Here is a 19,561-nt window from a genome sequence, read left to right on the forward strand (position 1 = left end):
GCTTTCTTATAATAACTCTTCTTTGATGTTTAAGGGGCAGAATTGGAAATCTGCAATGTTAAAGCATAACGCTGTCAAAGAAAGCACTCTGTCTTTTTTTCACGTCCACTGTACTAAATCTGCCAGTGTATTAGCATAAGATTAAAACTAGACACAGGGGTTCCAGGAGTGAAGCTTTTTTCCTTCCTGGGTAACAGAGTGGTAGGCTGGAGTAATAAAGGTTCATTACTCAAAGGAACACCACTCCATTTCCTATAATAAATGTCCTCTTTCATTTTTTATTTAATTTGTTTGTTTGTTTTTTGAGATGAAGTTTCACTCTCATTGCCCAGGCTGGAGTGCAACAGTGTGATCTCGGCTCACCGCAACCTCTGCCTCCCGGGTTCAAGGGATTCTCCTGCCTCAGCCTTCCGAGTAGCTGGGATTACAGGCATGCGCCACGACGCCTGGCTAATTTTGTATTTTTAGTAGAGACATGTTTTTTCCATGTTGGTCAGGCTGGTCTCAAACTCCTGACCTCAGGTGATCACCCGCCTCAGCCTCCCAAAGTGCTGGGATTACAGGCATGAGCCACAACACTCAGCCTTTTTAATTTTTTCTTTTTTTCTGAGACAGAGTTTCCCTTTTGTCACCCAGGCTAGAGTGCAATGGCGCATCTCGGTTCACGGCATCCTCTGCCTCCCAGGTTCAAGCGATTCTCCTGCCTCAGCCTCCTGAGTAGCTGGGATTACGGGTGCCCGCCACCAGGCACAGCTAATTTTTGTATTTTTAGTAGAAACAGGGTTTCACCATGTTGGCCAGGCTGGTCTCGAAATCCTGATCTCAAGTGATCCACCCGCCTTGGCCTCCCAAAGTGTTGGGATTACAGGCGTCAGCCACCATGCCTGACCTGTATTCTTTTTTAAATGATTTGCCTTTGGAAGTTGTTTTTTAAGAACTTTGTACAGTTAACATTTAAAAAATATGAGGCCGGGTGCAGTGGCGCTTGCCTGTAATCCCAGTACTTTGGGAGGCTGAGGCGGGTGGATCACCTGAGGTCAGGAGTTTGAGACCAGCCTGGCTGATATGGGCGAAACCCGGTTTCTACTAAAAATACAAAAATTAGCCAGGCACAGTGGTGGGCATAGTGTAATCCTGGCTACTTAGGAGGCTAAGGCAGGAGAATCATTTGAACCCGTGAAGTGGAGTGGAGGTTGCAGTAAGCTGAGATTGTGCCATTGCACTCTAGCCTGGACAACAAGAGCAAAACTCCATCTCAAAAAAAAAATTTAAAAAAAGAATAAATATCTCAGGAAGCTTCTTTTCTTTTCCTCACAACAAAATAAGAGAAAGCTTACATAAATTTAAGTCCTATTTTATCACCTATGTGTTTGCTTTGTTTGTTATGATCCTGTGTTCATCTGAATATGAGGATTTCATCTCTTCTCCTTTATTTCCTCTGTATCCCCTATCAAGTACCATTTTTATCTATGATTTATTTTTATTTTAATCAGTTCTAAATTACTGTATTTGGATACATTCATTTCCATCTCATCTCAATTTCTTTTCTTATAACTAGGACTTTCTGTTTCTAAGCCAGCCGTAATCTCCTCATTGGAGGAAGGGAAGGAGCCCTGGATGGTTGTGAGGGAAGAGACAGGAAGATGGTGTCCAGGTGAGTGAACAAGCACAGGAAGCCCTTGCAGGGAGCAGACCAGCTGGTCAGAATGTTGAGTTGGAAAGGTTATTTTAAATCAAATACTTAGGGAAAACCTGATCTCAAAACATATTATAAACCTATAGTAATCAAACAGTGTGGTACTGGCATAAAGATAGATGTGTAGATTAATGGAATAGAATAGAGAGCCCAGAAATAAGCCCTTGCATAAATAGTCAAATGAATTTAGACAAGGGTGCCAACACTTCCATGGAGAAAATTGGATTATCCATAGGCAAAGGAATACATTTGTACCCTTCTCTTATACCAGATAGAAAAATTAACTCAGAATGGATCAAAGACCTAAATATGAGATCTAAAACAATAAAAACTCTTAGAAGAAAATATTGGAGAAAAGCTTCATAACATTGGATTTGGCAATGATTTATTGTGTATAACGCCAAAAGCACTGGCAACAAAAGCAAAAATAGACAGATGGGACTACATCAAACCTAAAAACTTCTGTACATCAAAGGACACAATCTACAGTGTTTATTAATTTTTGTTTGTTTTGAGACAGGGTTTTACTCTGTGACTCAGGCTGGATGGAGTGCAGTGGTGCAAACTCGGCTCACTGCAACCTCTGCCTCCCTGGCTCAAGCAATCCTCTCACCTCAGTTTCCTGAGTAGCTGGAACTACAGGCACACGTCACCATGCCTGGCTAATTTTTTAAATTTTTGCAGAGATGAGGTCTCACTATATTGCCCAGGCTGGTCTCGACCTCCTTAAGCAATCCTCCCACCTCAGCCTCCCAAAGTGCTAGGATTACAGGCATGCGCCACTGTGCCCAGCCTGTTTATAAATTTTTTTTTAAAGATTCAGGCTGGGCTCAGTGGCTCACAGCTGTAATCTCAGCACTTTGGGAGGCTCAGGTGGGAGAATTACTTGAGCTTAGGAGTTTGTGACCAGTCTGGGCAACATAGCAAAAGCCCTGTCTTTACGAAGAATTAAAAATTAAAAAATTAGCCAGGCATGGTGGTGTATGCCTGTAGTCCCAGATATTCAGCAGACTGAGGTGGGAGATCATTTGAGCCCAGGAGTTAGAGGCTACAGTAAGCCAAGATTGTACCACTTTACTCCAGTTTAGGTGACACTGCAAGATGCTATCTCAAAATAAATAAATAAAAGATTCATACAAGTTGCTTTGCTAAGTGATAGGAATACATTTTTAAAGTGTTATAGAGACATTTTCAATCTAGTAGGGGATCAAGAATACATGGATGGATATTCTAATAGAATCACTAGGCAAAAAAATAGTGTTGATTAGAAATTAGGAAAATTAGAGAAAGTAATATATGACTATATTGAGGAGGTAGAGATGGCAGAGGGATGATTGAGAAGAAAGGAGATCAACCAGGAAAGTTTGGGGTGTGTAGGCCAAGAGCAGATCCATTCTTTAGGCCAGAGTTATTTTATGATGTCTGTGACTCATTGAAGCGCTATAGGCTGAACATGGTGGCTCGTACCTGTAATCCCAGCACTTTGGGAGGCCAAGGTGGAAGGATTCCAGAGTTCTTTGATGATGTCTGTGACTCATTGAAGTGCTATAGGCTGAACGTGGTGGCTCGCGCCTCTAATCCCAGCACTTTGGGAGGCCAAGGTAGAAGGATTACTTGAGCCTAGGAGTTTGATACCAGTCTGGGCAATATAGTGACACCCTGTCTGTAGCCTAGCATGGCGGCATGCACCTGTAGTCCCATCTACTCAAGAGGCCGAGTTGGGAGGATTGCTTGAGCCTGGGAGGTCAAGGCTGCAGAGAACCATGATTCTGCCATTACACTCTAGTCTGGTAACAGAGCAAGACCCTGTCTCAATAAATAAATAAATAAATAAATAAATAAATAAATAAATAAAGTGCTACAGAACAGTGAGAGAATACATTTGTGTTGTTTTAAGCCACCCAATTTGTGGGACTTTGTTAATGGCAGCCCTAAGAAACTAATAGAGAGGAATCATGGAAAAATGATACATATTCTCATACATGTTTTAATGTAAAGCTAACATTCCTTTACTAGTTTTTTAATACCTGGTTAGGCTTTTTCCTTGGCATGGATTTTCTTTAAAAAAAAAACTTTATTTTGAAATAATTATGGATTCACAAGAAGTTGCAAAGAAATGTACAGGGGAGTCCTGTGCACCCCTTTTGCAGCTTCCCCCAGGGTTAATACCTTACCCAACTATAGTACAATACCATACCAAAAAATTGACATTGCTACAATTCATAGAACTTACTCAGATTTCACCAGTCATACATGCACTAATTTCTGTGTGTATATTTATAGCTCTATGCAGTTTTATCACATGTAGCCTTGTGTCACCACCACAATAGTCAAAGTACTCAACAATACCATCACAAGACTCCCTTGTGTTACCTCTTTATAGCTATACTTATCCCATTTCTCTTTTTCCTATCCCTTTTTATATGGTTTGGCTGTGTCTCCTCTCAAATCTCATCTTGAATTATAGCTCCCATAATTCCCATGTGTTGTGGGAGGGACCAGGTGGGAGATAATTGAATCATGGGGGCAGTTTCCCCCATACTGTTCTCGTGGTAGTAAGTGTCACAAGATCTGATGGTTTTATAAGGGGTTTCCCCTTTCGCTTGGCTCTCATTCTGTCTTGCTTGCTGCCATGTAAGATGTGCCTTTTCTCCTCCTTTGCCTTCTGCCATGATTGTGAGGCCTCCCCAGCCACGTGGAACTGTGAGTCCATTAAACCTTTTTCTTTATAAATTACCCAGTCCCAGGTATGTCTTTATCAGCAGCATGAGAACAGACTAATACACCTTGGCAACTACTGTTCTGTTCTCTGTATAATTATGTAACTTCATAAATGTTACATAAATAGAATCCTGCAATACTTGTCCTTTTGAAAATGGCCTTTTTTTTCCTTTTATTTCATGTACACATACACATATATATGGGTTTTTTGTTTTTACATTCATGTACAAACTTGTACATGAAAATAAGTCTTCATTTGTTTACGATAAATGCTCAAGAGTGTAGTTGCTGTGTAGTGTAATAAGTCCATTTTTAGTTTTTCAAGGACCTGCTAAATTATTGTTGACAATCTTTGTACCATTTTACTTTCTTACCAGCAATGTATGTGTGATCTAGTTTCTCTAATCATAGCCAGCACTTGGTGTTCTAATTGTTTTTCATTCTAACCATTCTAATAGGTGGGTAATTATATCTCATTGTGGTTTTAATTTGAATTTCCTTAATGGCAAATAATGTTGAACATCTGTGTGTGCCATCTGTCTATCCTGTTCAGTGAAATGTCTCTCCATGCCTTTTGCCCATTTTCTAATTTGGTTGGTTTTATACTGTTGTGTTTTCAAAGTTGTTTTTGTATCTTAGACAGAATGCCTTTGTTGGATATATAACCTGCAAATATTTTCTCCCAGTCTGTAATTTGTCTTTTTTTTTCTTTTTTTTAAGCAAGGTTTATTGTGAAGAGTGAAAGAACAAAGCTTCCACAGCATGGAAGGGGACCCCAGCGGGTTGCCCTGTAATTTGTCTTTTTATCCTTTTAACAGGGTCTTTGCAGAGCAAAAGTTCTTAATTTTGATGAGGTCTAATTTATCTTCTTTTCTTTTATGAATTGTGTTTTTGGTGTGTGTATGTGTATTTAGTATCAAGTCTAATAACTGTTTGCCTACTCAAAGGTCCTTAAGATTTTCTTTTTTAGACATTTTATAGTTTTTGTTTGTTTGTTTGTTTATTTTTTGGTGATGGAGTCTTGCTCTGTCACCCAGGCTGGAATGCAGTGGCATGATCTCAGCTCACTACAACCTCTGCCTCCCAGGTTCAAGCGATTCTCCTGCCTCAGCCTTGCAAATAGCTGGAATTACAGGCACACGCCACCACACCCAGCTAACTTTTGTTATTGTTTTTGTTTTTGTTTTTGTTTTTAAGTAGAGACGGGGTTTCCCTATGTTGGCCAGGCTGGTCTCGAACCCCTGACCTCAGGTGATCCACCCGCCTCTGCCTCCCAAAGTGCTGGGGTTACAGGCATGAGCCACCACGCCTGGCCAGAAATTTTATAGTTTTACATTTTTCATGTAAGTTTGTGGTTCATTTTGAGTTCATTTTTGTAAAGTTGTGAGATTTAGATCAAGGTTCTTTTTTTTCTATGGATGCCCATAGCATTTATTTAAAAGTTATCCCTTCTCAAGTAATAGCTTTTTCACCTTAGTCAAAAATTAGTTGTGCACATTTGTGTGGCTCGCTCTCTGCATTCTCTGTTCTGTTGCATTGATTTTGTGACCATCTCTCTTCTAGTGCCACCTTTCATGATGGCTGCAGGTATATAGTAAACCTTAATATTGGAAGGAGTGATTCTTCCCACTGTGTTATTTTTCATAATTATTTTGGTTATCCTTAGGACCTTTTTCTTTCCATATAAATTTTAGAAAAGCTTGTCTGTATCTACAAAAAATCTGCTGAGATTTTCATGGGAATTGTGTTAAGCCCTATAGATGAAGTAAGAGAGAACACCTTTATTCTGTTCAGTCTTCCAAAGCATGAACACAGCATGCCTCTCCAAATATTTTTGTTTTCCTTGATTTCTTTTACTAACATCTTACAATTTTCATCATACAGAATCTGTACAAGTTTTGTTAGTTTTATACCTAAGTATTTCATTTTCTTTGGAGCATTTGTAAATGACATTGCATTTTTATATTGGAGTGCAGTTAATTTTGTATATTAATCCCGTATTTTGTGACCTTACTCAACTTGTGTATTAGTACTAGCTTTTTTTCTTAGAGATTCCTACTTATAAACAGATTATTTACAAATAGATAATTTTGGTTTTTTTCTTTTTTTGTAATCTATGCCTTTTATTTATTTTTCTTGCCTTATTGGAGTGGCAAGAACTTCTAATACTATGTTGAATAAAGGTGATAAAAGTGGACATCCTGTGTTTTCTCCATTTTGGAGGGAAACCATTCAGTCTTTTAACATTAAGTATGATGTTAGCTCTAGGAATTTTGTAGATACTTTATATTATAAGGTTGAGGGAGCTCCCCTCCTTAATGCTCTGGGAGGTTGTTTTTTGTTTGTTTGTTTTTTTGGTTTTTGTTTTTTTTTTTTTGAGACGGAGCCTCGCTCTGTCGCCCAGGCTGGAGTGCAGTGGCACGATCTCTGCTCACTGCAAGCTCCGCCTCCCGGGTTCACGCCATTCTTCTGCCTCAGCCTCCCGAGTAGCTGGGACTACAGGTGCCTGCCACCTCGCCCAGCTAATTTTTTAGTATTTTTAGTAGAGATGGGGTTTCACTGTGGTCTCGATCTCCTGACCTCGTGATCCGCCCGCCTCGGCCTCCCAAAGTGCTGGGATTATAGGCGTGAGCCACTGTGCCTGGCAGAGGTTGTTTTTTGAATATGAATTAGTGTTGATGTCATCATGTTATTTTTCTTATTTATCATATTTATATAATATATTGAACTATTTTAAAATATTAAATTAGCTTCTTATACCTAGACTAAATCCCACTTAGTCGTGGTATATTATGCATTTTATTCATTGTTGGGTTGGATTTGACTTGCTAAAACTTAGTTAACAATTTTCTCATTTAAGTGCATGAAAGATATTGATTTTTATTTTCTTTGTTGTGTCACCGTAGTCTTGTTTTGGTATCACAGTGATACTGGCCTTATAAAGTGAGTTGAGAAGTGTTGTCTTTTCTGTTTTCTGGAAGAAATTGTATAACACATTATATGAATGTTTGGTAAACTTCTCCAGTGCAACTGTCTGAACCTGGAGATTTCTTTTTGGGAGCTTTTTAATTATAAATTCAATTTATTTAATAGTTGTAGGACTATTCAGATTACCTATTTTATCTTAGCAGAGTATTGGTAGTTTGTGATTTTCAAACATTTGGTCCATATCTTCTAATCTGTTGAAGTTATAAGTGTAAAGTTGTATGTGGTGGTCTTATTATTCTGTATATTCATATATATAAAGGATGTATGTATGTATTTATAATTGTTTTGAATATTTTTTCCTTTGAGACTCCCTCTTCAACCCATGATGATGATGATGATGATGATGATGATGATGATTTTTTTTTTTTTTTAAAAGACAGAATCTTACTCTGTTGCCCAGGCTGAAGTGCAGTGGCAATCTCAGCTCACTGGAACCTCTGCCTCCCGGGTTCAAGTGATTCTCCTGCCTCAGCCTCCTGAGTGGCTGGGATTACAGGTGCCCACCACCACGCCCGGCTAATTTTTGTGTTTTTAGTAGAGATGGGGTTTCACCATGTTGGTTAGGCTAGTCTCGAACTCCTGATGCTGGGATCCACCCACCCCAGCCTCCCAAAGTGCTGGGATTACAGGCGTGAGCCACCAAGCCCAGCTGGATTATTTTATAAATTATTTTTTAATTGAAAAATTCAAATTGTATGTATTTATGGTCTACAATATAATGTTTTGTTATATATATATATCGTGAAACGATTAACTCTAGCTAATTAGCGTATCTATTACCTCACATGCTTCTTTTCTTGTTCTTCCACAATAGTTGTCTTAGAAACTTATTTTTTTATGTGTGGGAGAACATTTAACATCTACTCTCCTAGCAGTTTTTAAGTTTGCACTATACTGTTTCAGCCAGGTGTGGTGGCTCAGGCCAGGCACGGTGGCTCAGGCCAGGCGAGGTGGCTCACACCTGTAATCCCAGCACTTTGGGAGGCGAGGGCAGGTGGACTACCTGAGGTCAGGATTTCAAGACCAGCCTGGCCAACATGGTGAAACCCGTCTCTACTACAAATACAAAAAATTAGCTGGGCATGATGGCCCAGCCTGTAATCCCAGCTACTCAGGAGGCTGAGGCAGGAGAATTGCTTGAACCCGGGAAGCAGAGGTTGCAGTGAGCCAAGATTATGTCATTGCCCTCCAGCCTGGGCGCCAAGAGTGAGACTCTGTCACAAAAAAAAAATACGTAAATAATAAAATATACTGTTTCAAGAGAATTTATAATTGATTGGCAAAGCCTTTTCATGAAGCATGTTTTAAAGTCTTTGTCAGATAATTCCAAATATGAGTCATCCTTGTTTTTGCATTAGTTGGTTGCCTTTTCTTCTTCAGATTTTGGTTCTCTTGGTTTTTGGCATGACAAATGATTTTCAGTTGTACCTTGGATATTTCAGTTATTATGTTTCAGAGAGTGTTGATTCTATTTAATCAATTTGAGCAAGTAGTTATCCTGTTAGATTTAGGAAAGATCTGATCTACTTTTGTAGGCTTTAGTTCCAATGCCAGTTTAGTTTTCAGAACCATTACACTGCTATTCTGATCTGCTCCATACGTCTCGTTCTGCTGGGGCCGACAAGCATATGAAGAGATGTTCAAAATCACTAGCCATTAAGGAAATGCTAGTCACAGCCACAGTGAGGCTGGGCACGGTAGCTCATGCCTGTAATCCCAGCACTTTGGGAGGCCGAAGCAGGTGGATCACTGGAGGTCAGGAGTTCAAGATCAGCCTAGCCAACATGGTGAAACCCCATCTCTACCAAAAAATACAAAAATTAGCCGGGCATGGTAGCATGCACCTGTAGTCCCAGGTACTTGGGAGGCTGAGGCACAAGAATCACTTGAACCTGGGCGGCAAAGGTTGCAGTGAGCTGAGATCGCACCACTGTACTCTAGCCTGAGTGACAGTGAGACTGTGTCTGAAAAACAAAAACAAAAATGAAAACAAAAAATGAAAAAAACCATGCAATGAGATATCACCTCACACTCAATAGGATGGTTAACGTAAAAAAAAAAAAACATAACACATGTTGGCAGGAATGTGGAGAAATTGGAACCTTTGTGCACTATTGGTGGGAATGTAAAATGGTACAATGTATTAGATCATTCTTGCATTGCTGTAAAGAAATACCTGAGACTGGGTAATTAGAAAAGAGGTTTAATTGGCTTATGGTTCTGCAGGCTTTATAGGAAGCATGGCCCTGCTCAACTTCTAGGGAGGCCTCAAGGAGCTTTCATTCATGGTGGAAGGCAAAGCAGGAGCAGGCACTTTACATGGTGAAAGCAGGAGTAAGAGAGAGAGTGGGGGCGTGGGGAGGTGCCACACTCTTTCTTTCTTTCCTTCTTTCTTTCTTTTCTTTTCTTTTCTTTCTTTTTTTGGAATGGAGTTTTACTCTTGTTGTCCAGGCTGGAAAGCAATGGTGCAATCTCAGCTCACTGCAACCTCCGCCTCTTGGTTTCAAGCAATTCCCCTGCCTCAGCATCCTGAGTAGGTGGGATTACAGGCGCCCGCCACCACACCCAACTAATTATGTATTTTTAGTAGAGATAGGGTTTCACCATGATGGTCAACCTGGTCTTGAACTGCTGACCTCAGGTGATCTGTCCGCCTTGGCCTCCCAAAGTGCTGGGATTACAAGGGTGAGCCACCGCACCCGGCCCACACACTTTCAAGGACCAGATCTAATGAGAACTCACCATCTTGAGGATAGCACCCAGGGAATGGTGCTAAACTGTTTATGAGAAAACCACTCGCATGATCCAATTACCTCCCACCAGGCCCCACCTCCAACACTGGGGATTACAATTCAACATGTGATTTAGAGGGGATACACATATCCAAGCTGTATCATACAGCCACTGTGGAAAACAATATGGTAATTTCTCAAAACATTAAAAATAGAATTGCCATATAATCCAGAAATTCTACTTCTAGGTATATACACAAAATAATTGAAAGTAGGGATGCAAACTGATGGGGTTTTTGTTTTGTTTTGTTTTGTTTTGTTTGTTTTTGTTTTTGAGACGGAGTTTCACTCTTGTTGTCCAGGCTAGAGTGCAATGGCAGGATCTCGGCTCACGTCAAGGGCCGCCTCCTGGGTTCAAGCAATTCTCCTGCCTCAGTCTCCTGAGCGACTGGGACTATAGGCAGGCGCCACCACATCCAGCTAATTTGGTATTTTTAATAGAGATGGCGTTTCTCCATGTTAGTCAGTCTGGTCTCGAATTCCTGACCTCAGGTGATCCGCCCGCCACAGCCTCCCAAAGTATTGGGATGACAGTCATGAGCCACTGTGCCCGGCCTATTTTTTTTTTTTTTTGTGACAGAGTCTTACTCTGTCACCTGGTGGAGTGCAGTGGCACCATCTCAGCTCATTGAAACCTCCACCTCCTGGGGTCAAGCGATTCTCCTCCCTCAGCCTCCCGAGTAGCTGGGACTATAGGCACGCAGCACCACGCCCAGCTAATTTTTGTGTTTTTAGTAGACACGGGGTTTCACCATGTTGGCCAGGATGGTCTCCATCTCCTGACCTAGTGATCCGCCCACCTCGGCCTCCCAAAGTGCTGGGAGTACAGGAGTGAGCCACCGCGCCCAGCCGCAAACTGATGTTTTTACACCTACGTTCATAACAGCATTATTCAAAATAATCAAAAGGTGGAAGCAACCCAGTGTCCATCAATAGATGAACAGATAAACAAAATGTGGTATATGTATACAATTAAATCTTATTCAGCCTTAGAAAGGAAGGACATTGGGCTGGGCACGGTGGCTCACCCCTGTAATCCCAGCACTTTGAGAGGCCAAGGCGAGTGGATCACCTGAGGTCAGGAATTTAAGATCAGCCTGGCCAACATGGTGAAACCCTGTCTCTACTAAAAATACAAAAATTAGCCAGACATGGTGGCGAGCGCCTATAGTCGCACCTACTCATGAGGCTAAGGCAGGAGAATCTCTTGAACCCTGGAGGCGGAGGTTGCAGCAAGCTGAGATCACACCACTGCACTTCAGCCCGAGCCACAGGAGTGAAACTCTGTCTCAAAAAAATAATAAAATATATAAAAAGGAAGGACTCTCTGACACATGCTGTAACTTTGAAGAACCCTAAGGACATTATACCACGTAAAATAAGCCAGTCACCAAAAAATAAATACTGCATGATTTAACTTATATGAGGTATTTAGAGTAGTCAGGTTCACAGAAACAGAAAGCAGAATGGTGGTTGCTAGTAGCTGGGGCTAGGAGGGAATGGAGAGTTGTTCATCAGTATAGAGTTTCAGTTTTGCAAGATGCAAAAGTTCTGAAAATTAGTTGCACAACAATATGAATACACATACGACTACTGAAGTATACACTTAAAAATGGTTAAGGTGGTAAATTCTATGTTATATGTTATTTTACCACAATTTTTTTTCCAAAAATACTAGAGGTATATTGTAAGACTAGCTGTGTATGGCTTGTATTTAAGCCTACAGAAAGTGTACATTGAGAGGAGGGCTGGCTAGAGACATTCCAACATTTAGAGGTCAGGGAAAGGAGGAGGATGTGTTAAAGGGAACTGAAAACAAGTGGTCAGAGAAGTAAGAAGATAACCAGGAGAATATGTTATACAGGAAGCAAAGGGATTGATTAGGTGTGTTGTGATGCTGAAGAGTTAGGTAGAGTAAGAACGGGTGCTTGAGCACTGATTTTGGCAAGGTGATTTTCTTGGTGACCTTAGCTAGAGCTGTTTCAATATAGTTCTAGGAGTTGAAATATGTATGGGAGTGGACTACAGAGAAAATGGCTAATTTATACAGTCATTTGATTTAAGACAAAGGTAAGGAAAGGATGGTCTTTTCAGTAAATGATACTGAGTCAATTGGGTCTCTGGAAAAATAGAAAGGTTGATTCTGACCTCACATCAGAAAATGTAATCCAGGTAGATTATAGATCTCAATAGGAAAGGTAAAATAGTTAAATTTCTGGCCGCCGCAGTGGCTTATGCCTGTAATCCCAGCACTTTGGGAGGCCGAGGCGGCCAGATCACCTGAGGTCGGGAGTTTGTGACCAGCCTGACCAACATGGAGAAACCCCATCTCTATTAAAAATACAAAATTAGCCGGGGGTGGTGACGCATGCCTGTAATCCCAGCTACTTGGGAGGCTGAAACAGGAGAATCGCTTGAACTCAGGAGGCGGAGGTTACATTGAGCCGAGATTGCACCATTGCACTCCAGCCTGGGCAACAAGAGGAAAACTCTGTCTCAAAAAAAAAACCAAATTACATTTCTAGAAGACAATATGAGTATATTTTCGTAACCTTGGGATTGGATTACTTAAAATTGAGAATTTTTGTTCCTGCCGGGCACGGTGGCTCACGCCTGTGGCACTTTGGGAGGCCGAGGTGGGTGGATCATGAGGTGAGGAGATCGAGACCATCCTGGCTAACACGGTGAAACCCCTCGTCTCTACTAAAAATGCAAAAAATTAGCTGGGCGTGGTGGCGGGCACCTGTAGTCCCAGCTACGTGGGAGGCTGAGGCAGGAGAATGGCGTGAACCCAGGAGGCGGAGCTTGCAGTAAGCCAAGATCGCGCCACTGCACTCCAGCCTGGGCGACTGAGCAAAACTCCGTATCAAAAAAAAAGAATTTTTGTTCCTTAAAACATATAAATTAACCAGGCGTGGTGGTGCACACCTGTAATCCCAGCTACTCAGGAGGCTAAGGCGGGAGAATCACTTGAACCTGGGATGCAGAGGTTGCACTGCACAGAACTGAGATTGTGCCACTGCACTCCAGCCTGGATGACAAAGCAAGACTGTGTCTCAAAAAAAAAGAAAAAATATATATACACACACACACACGTATATTACACATATATGTATATATTACTAAGAGAATGAAAGTGCCAGTGCCAGTCCTAGAGTGGGTGAAGACATCTGTAATGCATAACTTGGTCATATATAGAACTTACAAAGTTTCTATAAATCATTAAGAAAAGACAACCCAGGCCGGGCACGGTGGCTCACGCCTGTAATCCCAGCACTTTGGGAGGCCGAGGCGGGCGGATCACGAGGTCAGGAGATCGAGACCATCCTGGCAAACATGGTGAAACCCCGTCTCTACTAAAAATACAAAAAAAAAAAAAAAAAAATTAGCCGGGCGTGGTGGTGGGCGCCTGTAGTCCCAGCTTCTTGGGAGGCTGAGGCAGGAGAATGGCGTGAACCCGGGAGGTGGCGGAGCTTGCAGTGAGCAGAGATTGCACCACTGCACTCCAGCCTGGGCGACAGAGCCAGACTCCGTCTCAAAAAAAAAAAAAAAAAAAAAAAAGAAAGACAACCCAGAAATCACCCACATGTGCAATTTACTGATGAATGGATAAACAAAATGTGGTATATCCATACAATTCAACCATAAAAAGGAATGAACCTTGAAAACATGCTGAGTGGAAACAGCAAAACCCAAAAGGTCACATATTGTATGATTCCATTTATATAAAATGTCTAGAATAGGCAAAATCACAGAGACCTAAAACAGATTAATAGTTGTCCAGACAGGGGAAAGGGGAAAGTAGGAAGTGACTGTGAGTTCTAGGTTTCTTTTTGGAGTGATGCAAACGTTGTGTAATTTGATGATAGTGATGGTTGCACATCATTGAGAATATACTAAAACTTATTGAATTGTGTACATTAAAATGCTTAAAATGGTGAATTTTACGTTACATGAATTTTACATTAAAAATCAGTAAAAATGGACAAAAGGCCTGGATGGCAGTTTATTAAAGATATCCAGATGGCCAATAAACATAAAAAAGTACTCAGCCTCATTTGTCCTTATGGAAATTGCAAATTATACTACGATGTAAACACACATGCCAGGATGACTAAACATAAAAAGATTGACAATAGCAAGTGTTGATAAGGATGTAAAGAATCAGAACTCTCTGAAAGCCTGATGGAATTTTAAATTAGAATTTTATTTATTTATTTATTTATTTATTTATTTATTTATTTATTTTTGCTTTTTTGAGACAGATTCTTGCTCTGTCACCTAGGCTGGAGTGCACTGGCACATCTCAGCTCACTGCAACCTCCACCTCCTGGGTTCAAGCGATTCTCCTGCCTCAGCCTCCCAAGTAGCTGGGATTACAGGCACCCACCACCACACAGAGCTAATTTTTGTATTTTTAGTAGAGACAGGGTTTCACCATGTTGGCCAGGCTGGTCTCAAACTCCTGACCTCAAGAGATTTGCCTGTCTCAGCTTCCCAAAGTGCTGAGAATACAAGCATGAATCACCACACCTGGCCTAAATTAGAAAATTGTTGCATAATGTCAACTACAGCTGAAGAAATTTATATCCTATGATGCAGCAATTTCACACCGATGTGCATACCCAACAGAAAAGAGTAATTATTTCTACTAAAAGAAATGTACAAGAATGTTCATAGCAGCACTAATCATAATAGTCAACTATCGGAAGCAACCAGAATGTCCATCATTAGGTGTATGGAAAAATAAATTGTGTTAGAATGGAATGCTGTATATAGCTATCAGTCTCAAACTTTTTATTCTCAGGATGCCTTTATGCTCTTAAAAATTATTGAGAACCCCAAGAGCTCTTGCATATGTAGATTATATCCTTTAATATTAACTGTATTATAAATTAAATCTAGGAAAAAGGAAATATTCATTTAATTCATTTAAAGATAATGAACTATATGTTAACATAAATCAGTTATGTTTTCCAAACAAAACAAAAATATTTAGTGTGAAAAGTGGCAATGTTTTTCATTTTTTGCACATTTCTTTAATACTGGGATTAAAAGAAGATAGGTGGATCTCACATCTGCCTCTGAATTTAATCTATTAAATTAAAACTCACTAGTCTGTCTTGTTCTTTGAATGGTTCTCTTATCTATGGTACCTGTTTTGTAACATGGTTCATTAGTTATTTGGAAAATATTGCTCCAATTAGTTATGCAGATCTTCCAGACTTTGACACATTTTCTTATAAAATCGCCAAAAAATCATACTTGTTAATAACACCGCTCATCTAGTCAGAAAAGTCTTTAAGTATTTGGAAGCTGTCAAGCTCACAAGGGCCGATACAAACTTTCCTAAAGTATAATTTTGGCCTGGTGTGGCGGCTCATGCCTGTAATCCCAGCACTTTGGGAGGCAGAGGCAGGCGGATCACCTGAGGTCAGGAGTTCGAGACCAGCCTGACCAACATGGTGAAACCCCGTTTCCACTAAAAATACAAAAAATTAGCCGGGCGTGGTGGCGCACACCTGTAATCCCAGCTACTCGGGAGGCTGAGGCAGGAGAATTGCTTGAACCCAGGAGGCAGAAGTTGCAGTGAGCTGAGATCATACCATTGCACTCCAGCCTGGGCAGCAAGAGTGAAACTCCATCTCAAACAACAACAGCAGCAACAACAACAACAACAAAATAGTCAAAATCTTGCCAGGCGTGGTGGCTCACGCCTGTAATCCCAGCACTTTGGGAGGTCAAGGCGGGTAGTTCACTTCAGGTCAGGAGTTTGAGACCAGCCTGGCCAACATGGTGAAACCCCATCTCTACTAAAAATACAAAAATTAGCCGGGTGTGGTGGGGTGTGCCTGTGGTTTCAGCAACTCAGGAGGCTGAGGCAGGAGAATCACTTGAACTCAGGAAGTGGAGGTTGAAGTGAGCTGAGATCATGCCACTGCACTCCAGCCTGGGTGAGAGTGAGACTCCATCTCAAAAAAAAAAAAAAAAAAAAAGAAAGCACCAAAAATAGCCAAAGTCATAGAAGCAGAAAACAGAATAATGAGATGGGTAGGGGAAATGGGGAGATGTTGGTCGGGAAGTATAAAGCTTCAGTTATGTGGCCAGGTACGTACGCCTGTAATCTCAGCACTTTGGGAGGCCAAGGTGGGTGGATCACGAGGTCAGGAGTTCCAGACCAGCCTGGCCAACATAGTGAAACCCCGCCTCTACTAAAAATACAAAAATTAGCCGGGCACGGTGGCTCACCCTTGTAGTCCCAGCTACTCAAGAGGCTGAGGCAGGAAAATCACTTGAATCCGGGCGGTGGAGGTTGCGGTGAGCTGAGTTCACTCTAGCCTAGTCAACAGCGAGATTCCATCTCAAAAAAAAAAAAAAGATAAATAAAATAAAGCTTTAGTTATGCAAGATGAGTGGATTCTGAAGATCTGACATAATATATTATGACTCTAGTTGGCAGTACTGTATTGTATACTTGAAATGTGCTGAGGGTACATGTTAAATGTTCTCACCAGCAAAAAAAAAAAAAGAAAACAGTTAACTATATAAGGTGATGAATATGTTAGTTAGCTGACTGTGGTGATTATTTCACAATGTAAACGTATATCAAATCATCACGTTGTATGCTTTAAATATATAAATTTTAACTGTCAATTTTCCCTCAATAAAGTGGGAAATAAAGTGTTTCTCAAAAAATAATAAAGTGTTTCTCAAAAACAAATATTGAGAAATTTAACTATGATTGCTATCATAAATATTTATTTACATTGGTGCTATGTGCTAAGAAATAGAAAAAAGTATTTATTAAATATGTAAACACTTTTAAAATTCTTCTTGTGTTGTAAATACTTTACATGAGATCTACCCTCTTAGTGGATTTTTAGGTGCACAATGCAGTGTTGTCAAGTGTGGACACAGGGTTGTACAACAGAACTTTTTTGTTGTTGAGACAGGGTCTCACTCTGTTACCCATGCTGGAGTGCAGTGGAGTGATCACAGCTCACTGCAGCCTGGACCTCTCAGGCTCAAGCAGTCTTCCCACCTCAGCCTCCCAAGTAGCTGGGACCACAGGTGGTGTACACACCACTACACCCAACGATATTTCTCTTTTTATTTTTTTAGTAGAGACAAGGTCTCGCTATGTTGCCCAGGCTGGTCTCAAACTCCTCGACTCAAGTAATCCTCTCATCTCAGCCTCCCAAAGTGCTGAGATTATAGATGTGAGCCACCACACCAGGCCAGATATTTTAATAATAAAAGTAGTCTCAAAAAATAGAGAAACCTGGCCAGGCACGGTAGCACACCTCTAATCCCAGCACTTTGGGAGGACAAGGCAGACGAATCACTTGAGGCCAGGAGTTCGAGACCAGCCTGACCAACATGGTGAAACCCCATCTCTACTAAAAATACAAAAAAAATTAGCCGATGTGATGGCATGTCCCTGTAATCCCAGATACTTGGAAGGCCAAGGCAGAGAACTGCTTGAACCTGGGAGGCAGAGGCTGCAGTGAGCTGAGACTGTGCCACTGTACTCCATCCTGGGTAACAGAGCAAGACTCCATCTCAAAACAAACAAACTGGCAAGGCACGGTGGCTTACACCTGTAATCCTAGCCCTTTGGGAGACCGAGGCGGGGGGATCACCTGAGGTCAGGAGTTCAAGACCAGCCTGGCCAACACGGTGAAACCCCATCTCTACTAAAAATACAAAAATTAGCCGGATACGGTGGTTCGCACCTGTAATCCCAGCTACCTGGGAGGCTGAGGCAGGAGAATTGCTTGAATCCAGGAAGTGGAGCTTGCAGTGAGCCAAGATCACACCATTGCACTCCAGCCTGGGGCACAGAGCAAGACTCCATGCCCCTTTCCCACCAAAAAAAACATACTCTGTCTCCAAAAAAAAAAAAAAAAAACCCAACATCCATTTTCAAGTATAAGAAATACATATTCTCGGCCTGGCGCGGTGGCTCATACCTGTAATCCCAGCACTCTGGGAGGATTAGGTAGGCGGATCACCTGAGGTCAGGAGTTTGAGACCAGCCTGGCTAACATGGTGAAACCCCATTTCTACTAAAAATACAAAAAATTAGCCAGGCGTGGTGGTGCGTGCCTGTAATCCCAGCTACTCAGGAGGCTGAGGCAGGAGAATTGCTTGAACTCGGTAGGCGGAGGTTGCAGCGAGCCGAGATTGTGTCATTGCACTCCAACTTGGGCAACAAGAGCAAAACTCTGTCTATAAAAAAAAAAATACATATTCTCTTTTCATTGTATAATAAAATATTATTCTAAAATGAAGTATTCTTTTGTTTCCATGTAGGTACATGGAAAACTTGGGGATTTCACAATAATGTCTTGGACAATAATGAGGCTACAGACATAAAAGCAGGTATAAAATACAGTTTTTAAGAGCACAGTAGAAATACTGATAACAAAACTAATCTCTGAAAGTACATGTTTATTCCCCAAACCTACTATAGAAACTTCTAGAACACACAGAAACACATAATCACATATTCTGTTAGATTTCAGAATGTGACGTTATCACACTTCTAGTAGTCTCTCAGAAACTCCCCTGTCCAGTGGTAAGAGAATAAGTAAAAAAGACAAATGTCTCAGGATTAGTATGAAAATAGCTTTGACCTTATAGACTTCCTGATAGGGTCTCAGGTACCCTCCATGGTCCTGGGACCACCCATTGCGTACTGCTGCTATATAGTAATGAAAATGAAGAAACTACTACTATATGTAATATTACAAATGAACTTCACACATGGTACTGGACAGGAGGTGCTGGAGGAAAAAAGTACATCCTATATCATTCCATTTATTTGAAATTCAGAAATAGACAAAAACCACTGCATGGTGTAAGAAGGCAGGATACTGCTTACCTTTGGTGGGTAAGGTAAGCCTGGGAAGGGCCTTGAGGGCTCTGGGTTCCTGGTAATGTTCTGTTTCTTGGTTAAGTGGTGGTTTCACAGGTATGTTCACTTAGTAAAAATGTCTTCTGTAAGGAAGTGATGTAGAAAAGTATGTGTTTGTGCTTATATCTGTGCTTAATAAGTATGTGTGTGAGTGTAGTGCTTGTTTTAAACATGTCTGCTGGCTGGGCACCGGTGGCTCGTGCCTGTAATCCCAGCACTTTGGGAAGCCAAGGCGGGTGGATCGCCTGAGGTCGGGAGTTCAAGATCAGCCTGGCCAGCATGGTGAAACCCTGTCTCAACTAAAAATACAAAAATTAGCTGGGCATGGTGGTGGGCACCTGTAATCCCAACTACTTGAGAAGCCAAGGCAGGAGAATCACTTGAACCCAGGAGGCAGAGGTTGCAGTGAGCCGAGATCGCACCATTGCACTCCAGCCTGGGCTA

At 41.3% G+C, this 19,561-nt stretch overlaps 1 protein-coding gene across 4 annotated transcripts in view; it reads left to right on the forward strand.

The window, feature by feature from the left end:
• Positions 1-19,561, forward strand: part of ZNF461 (zinc finger protein 461) — a 35,222-nt gene that overhangs the window by 11,022 nt on the left and 4,639 nt on the right. For 2 of the 4 annotated variants that reach the window (XM_007996538.3, XM_007996535.3), the window contains exons 4-5: positions 1,559-1,654; positions 18,514-18,582. In XM_007996538.3, coding sequence (XP_007994729.3) covers positions 1,559-1,654; positions 18,514-18,582 — 165 coding nt within the window. The remainder of the gene's footprint in view (positions 1-1,558; positions 1,655-18,513; positions 18,583-19,561) is intronic. The other 2 variants (XM_073016598.1, XM_007996537.3) reach the window with 1 other exon arrangement.

Source organism: Chlorocebus sabaeus, chromosome 6, assembly GCF_047675955.1.
Source record: "Chlorocebus sabaeus isolate Y175 chromosome 6, mChlSab1.0.hap1, whole genome shotgun sequence".
NCBI classification, from domain to species: domain Eukaryota; kingdom Metazoa; phylum Chordata; class Mammalia; order Primates; family Cercopithecidae; genus Chlorocebus; species Chlorocebus sabaeus.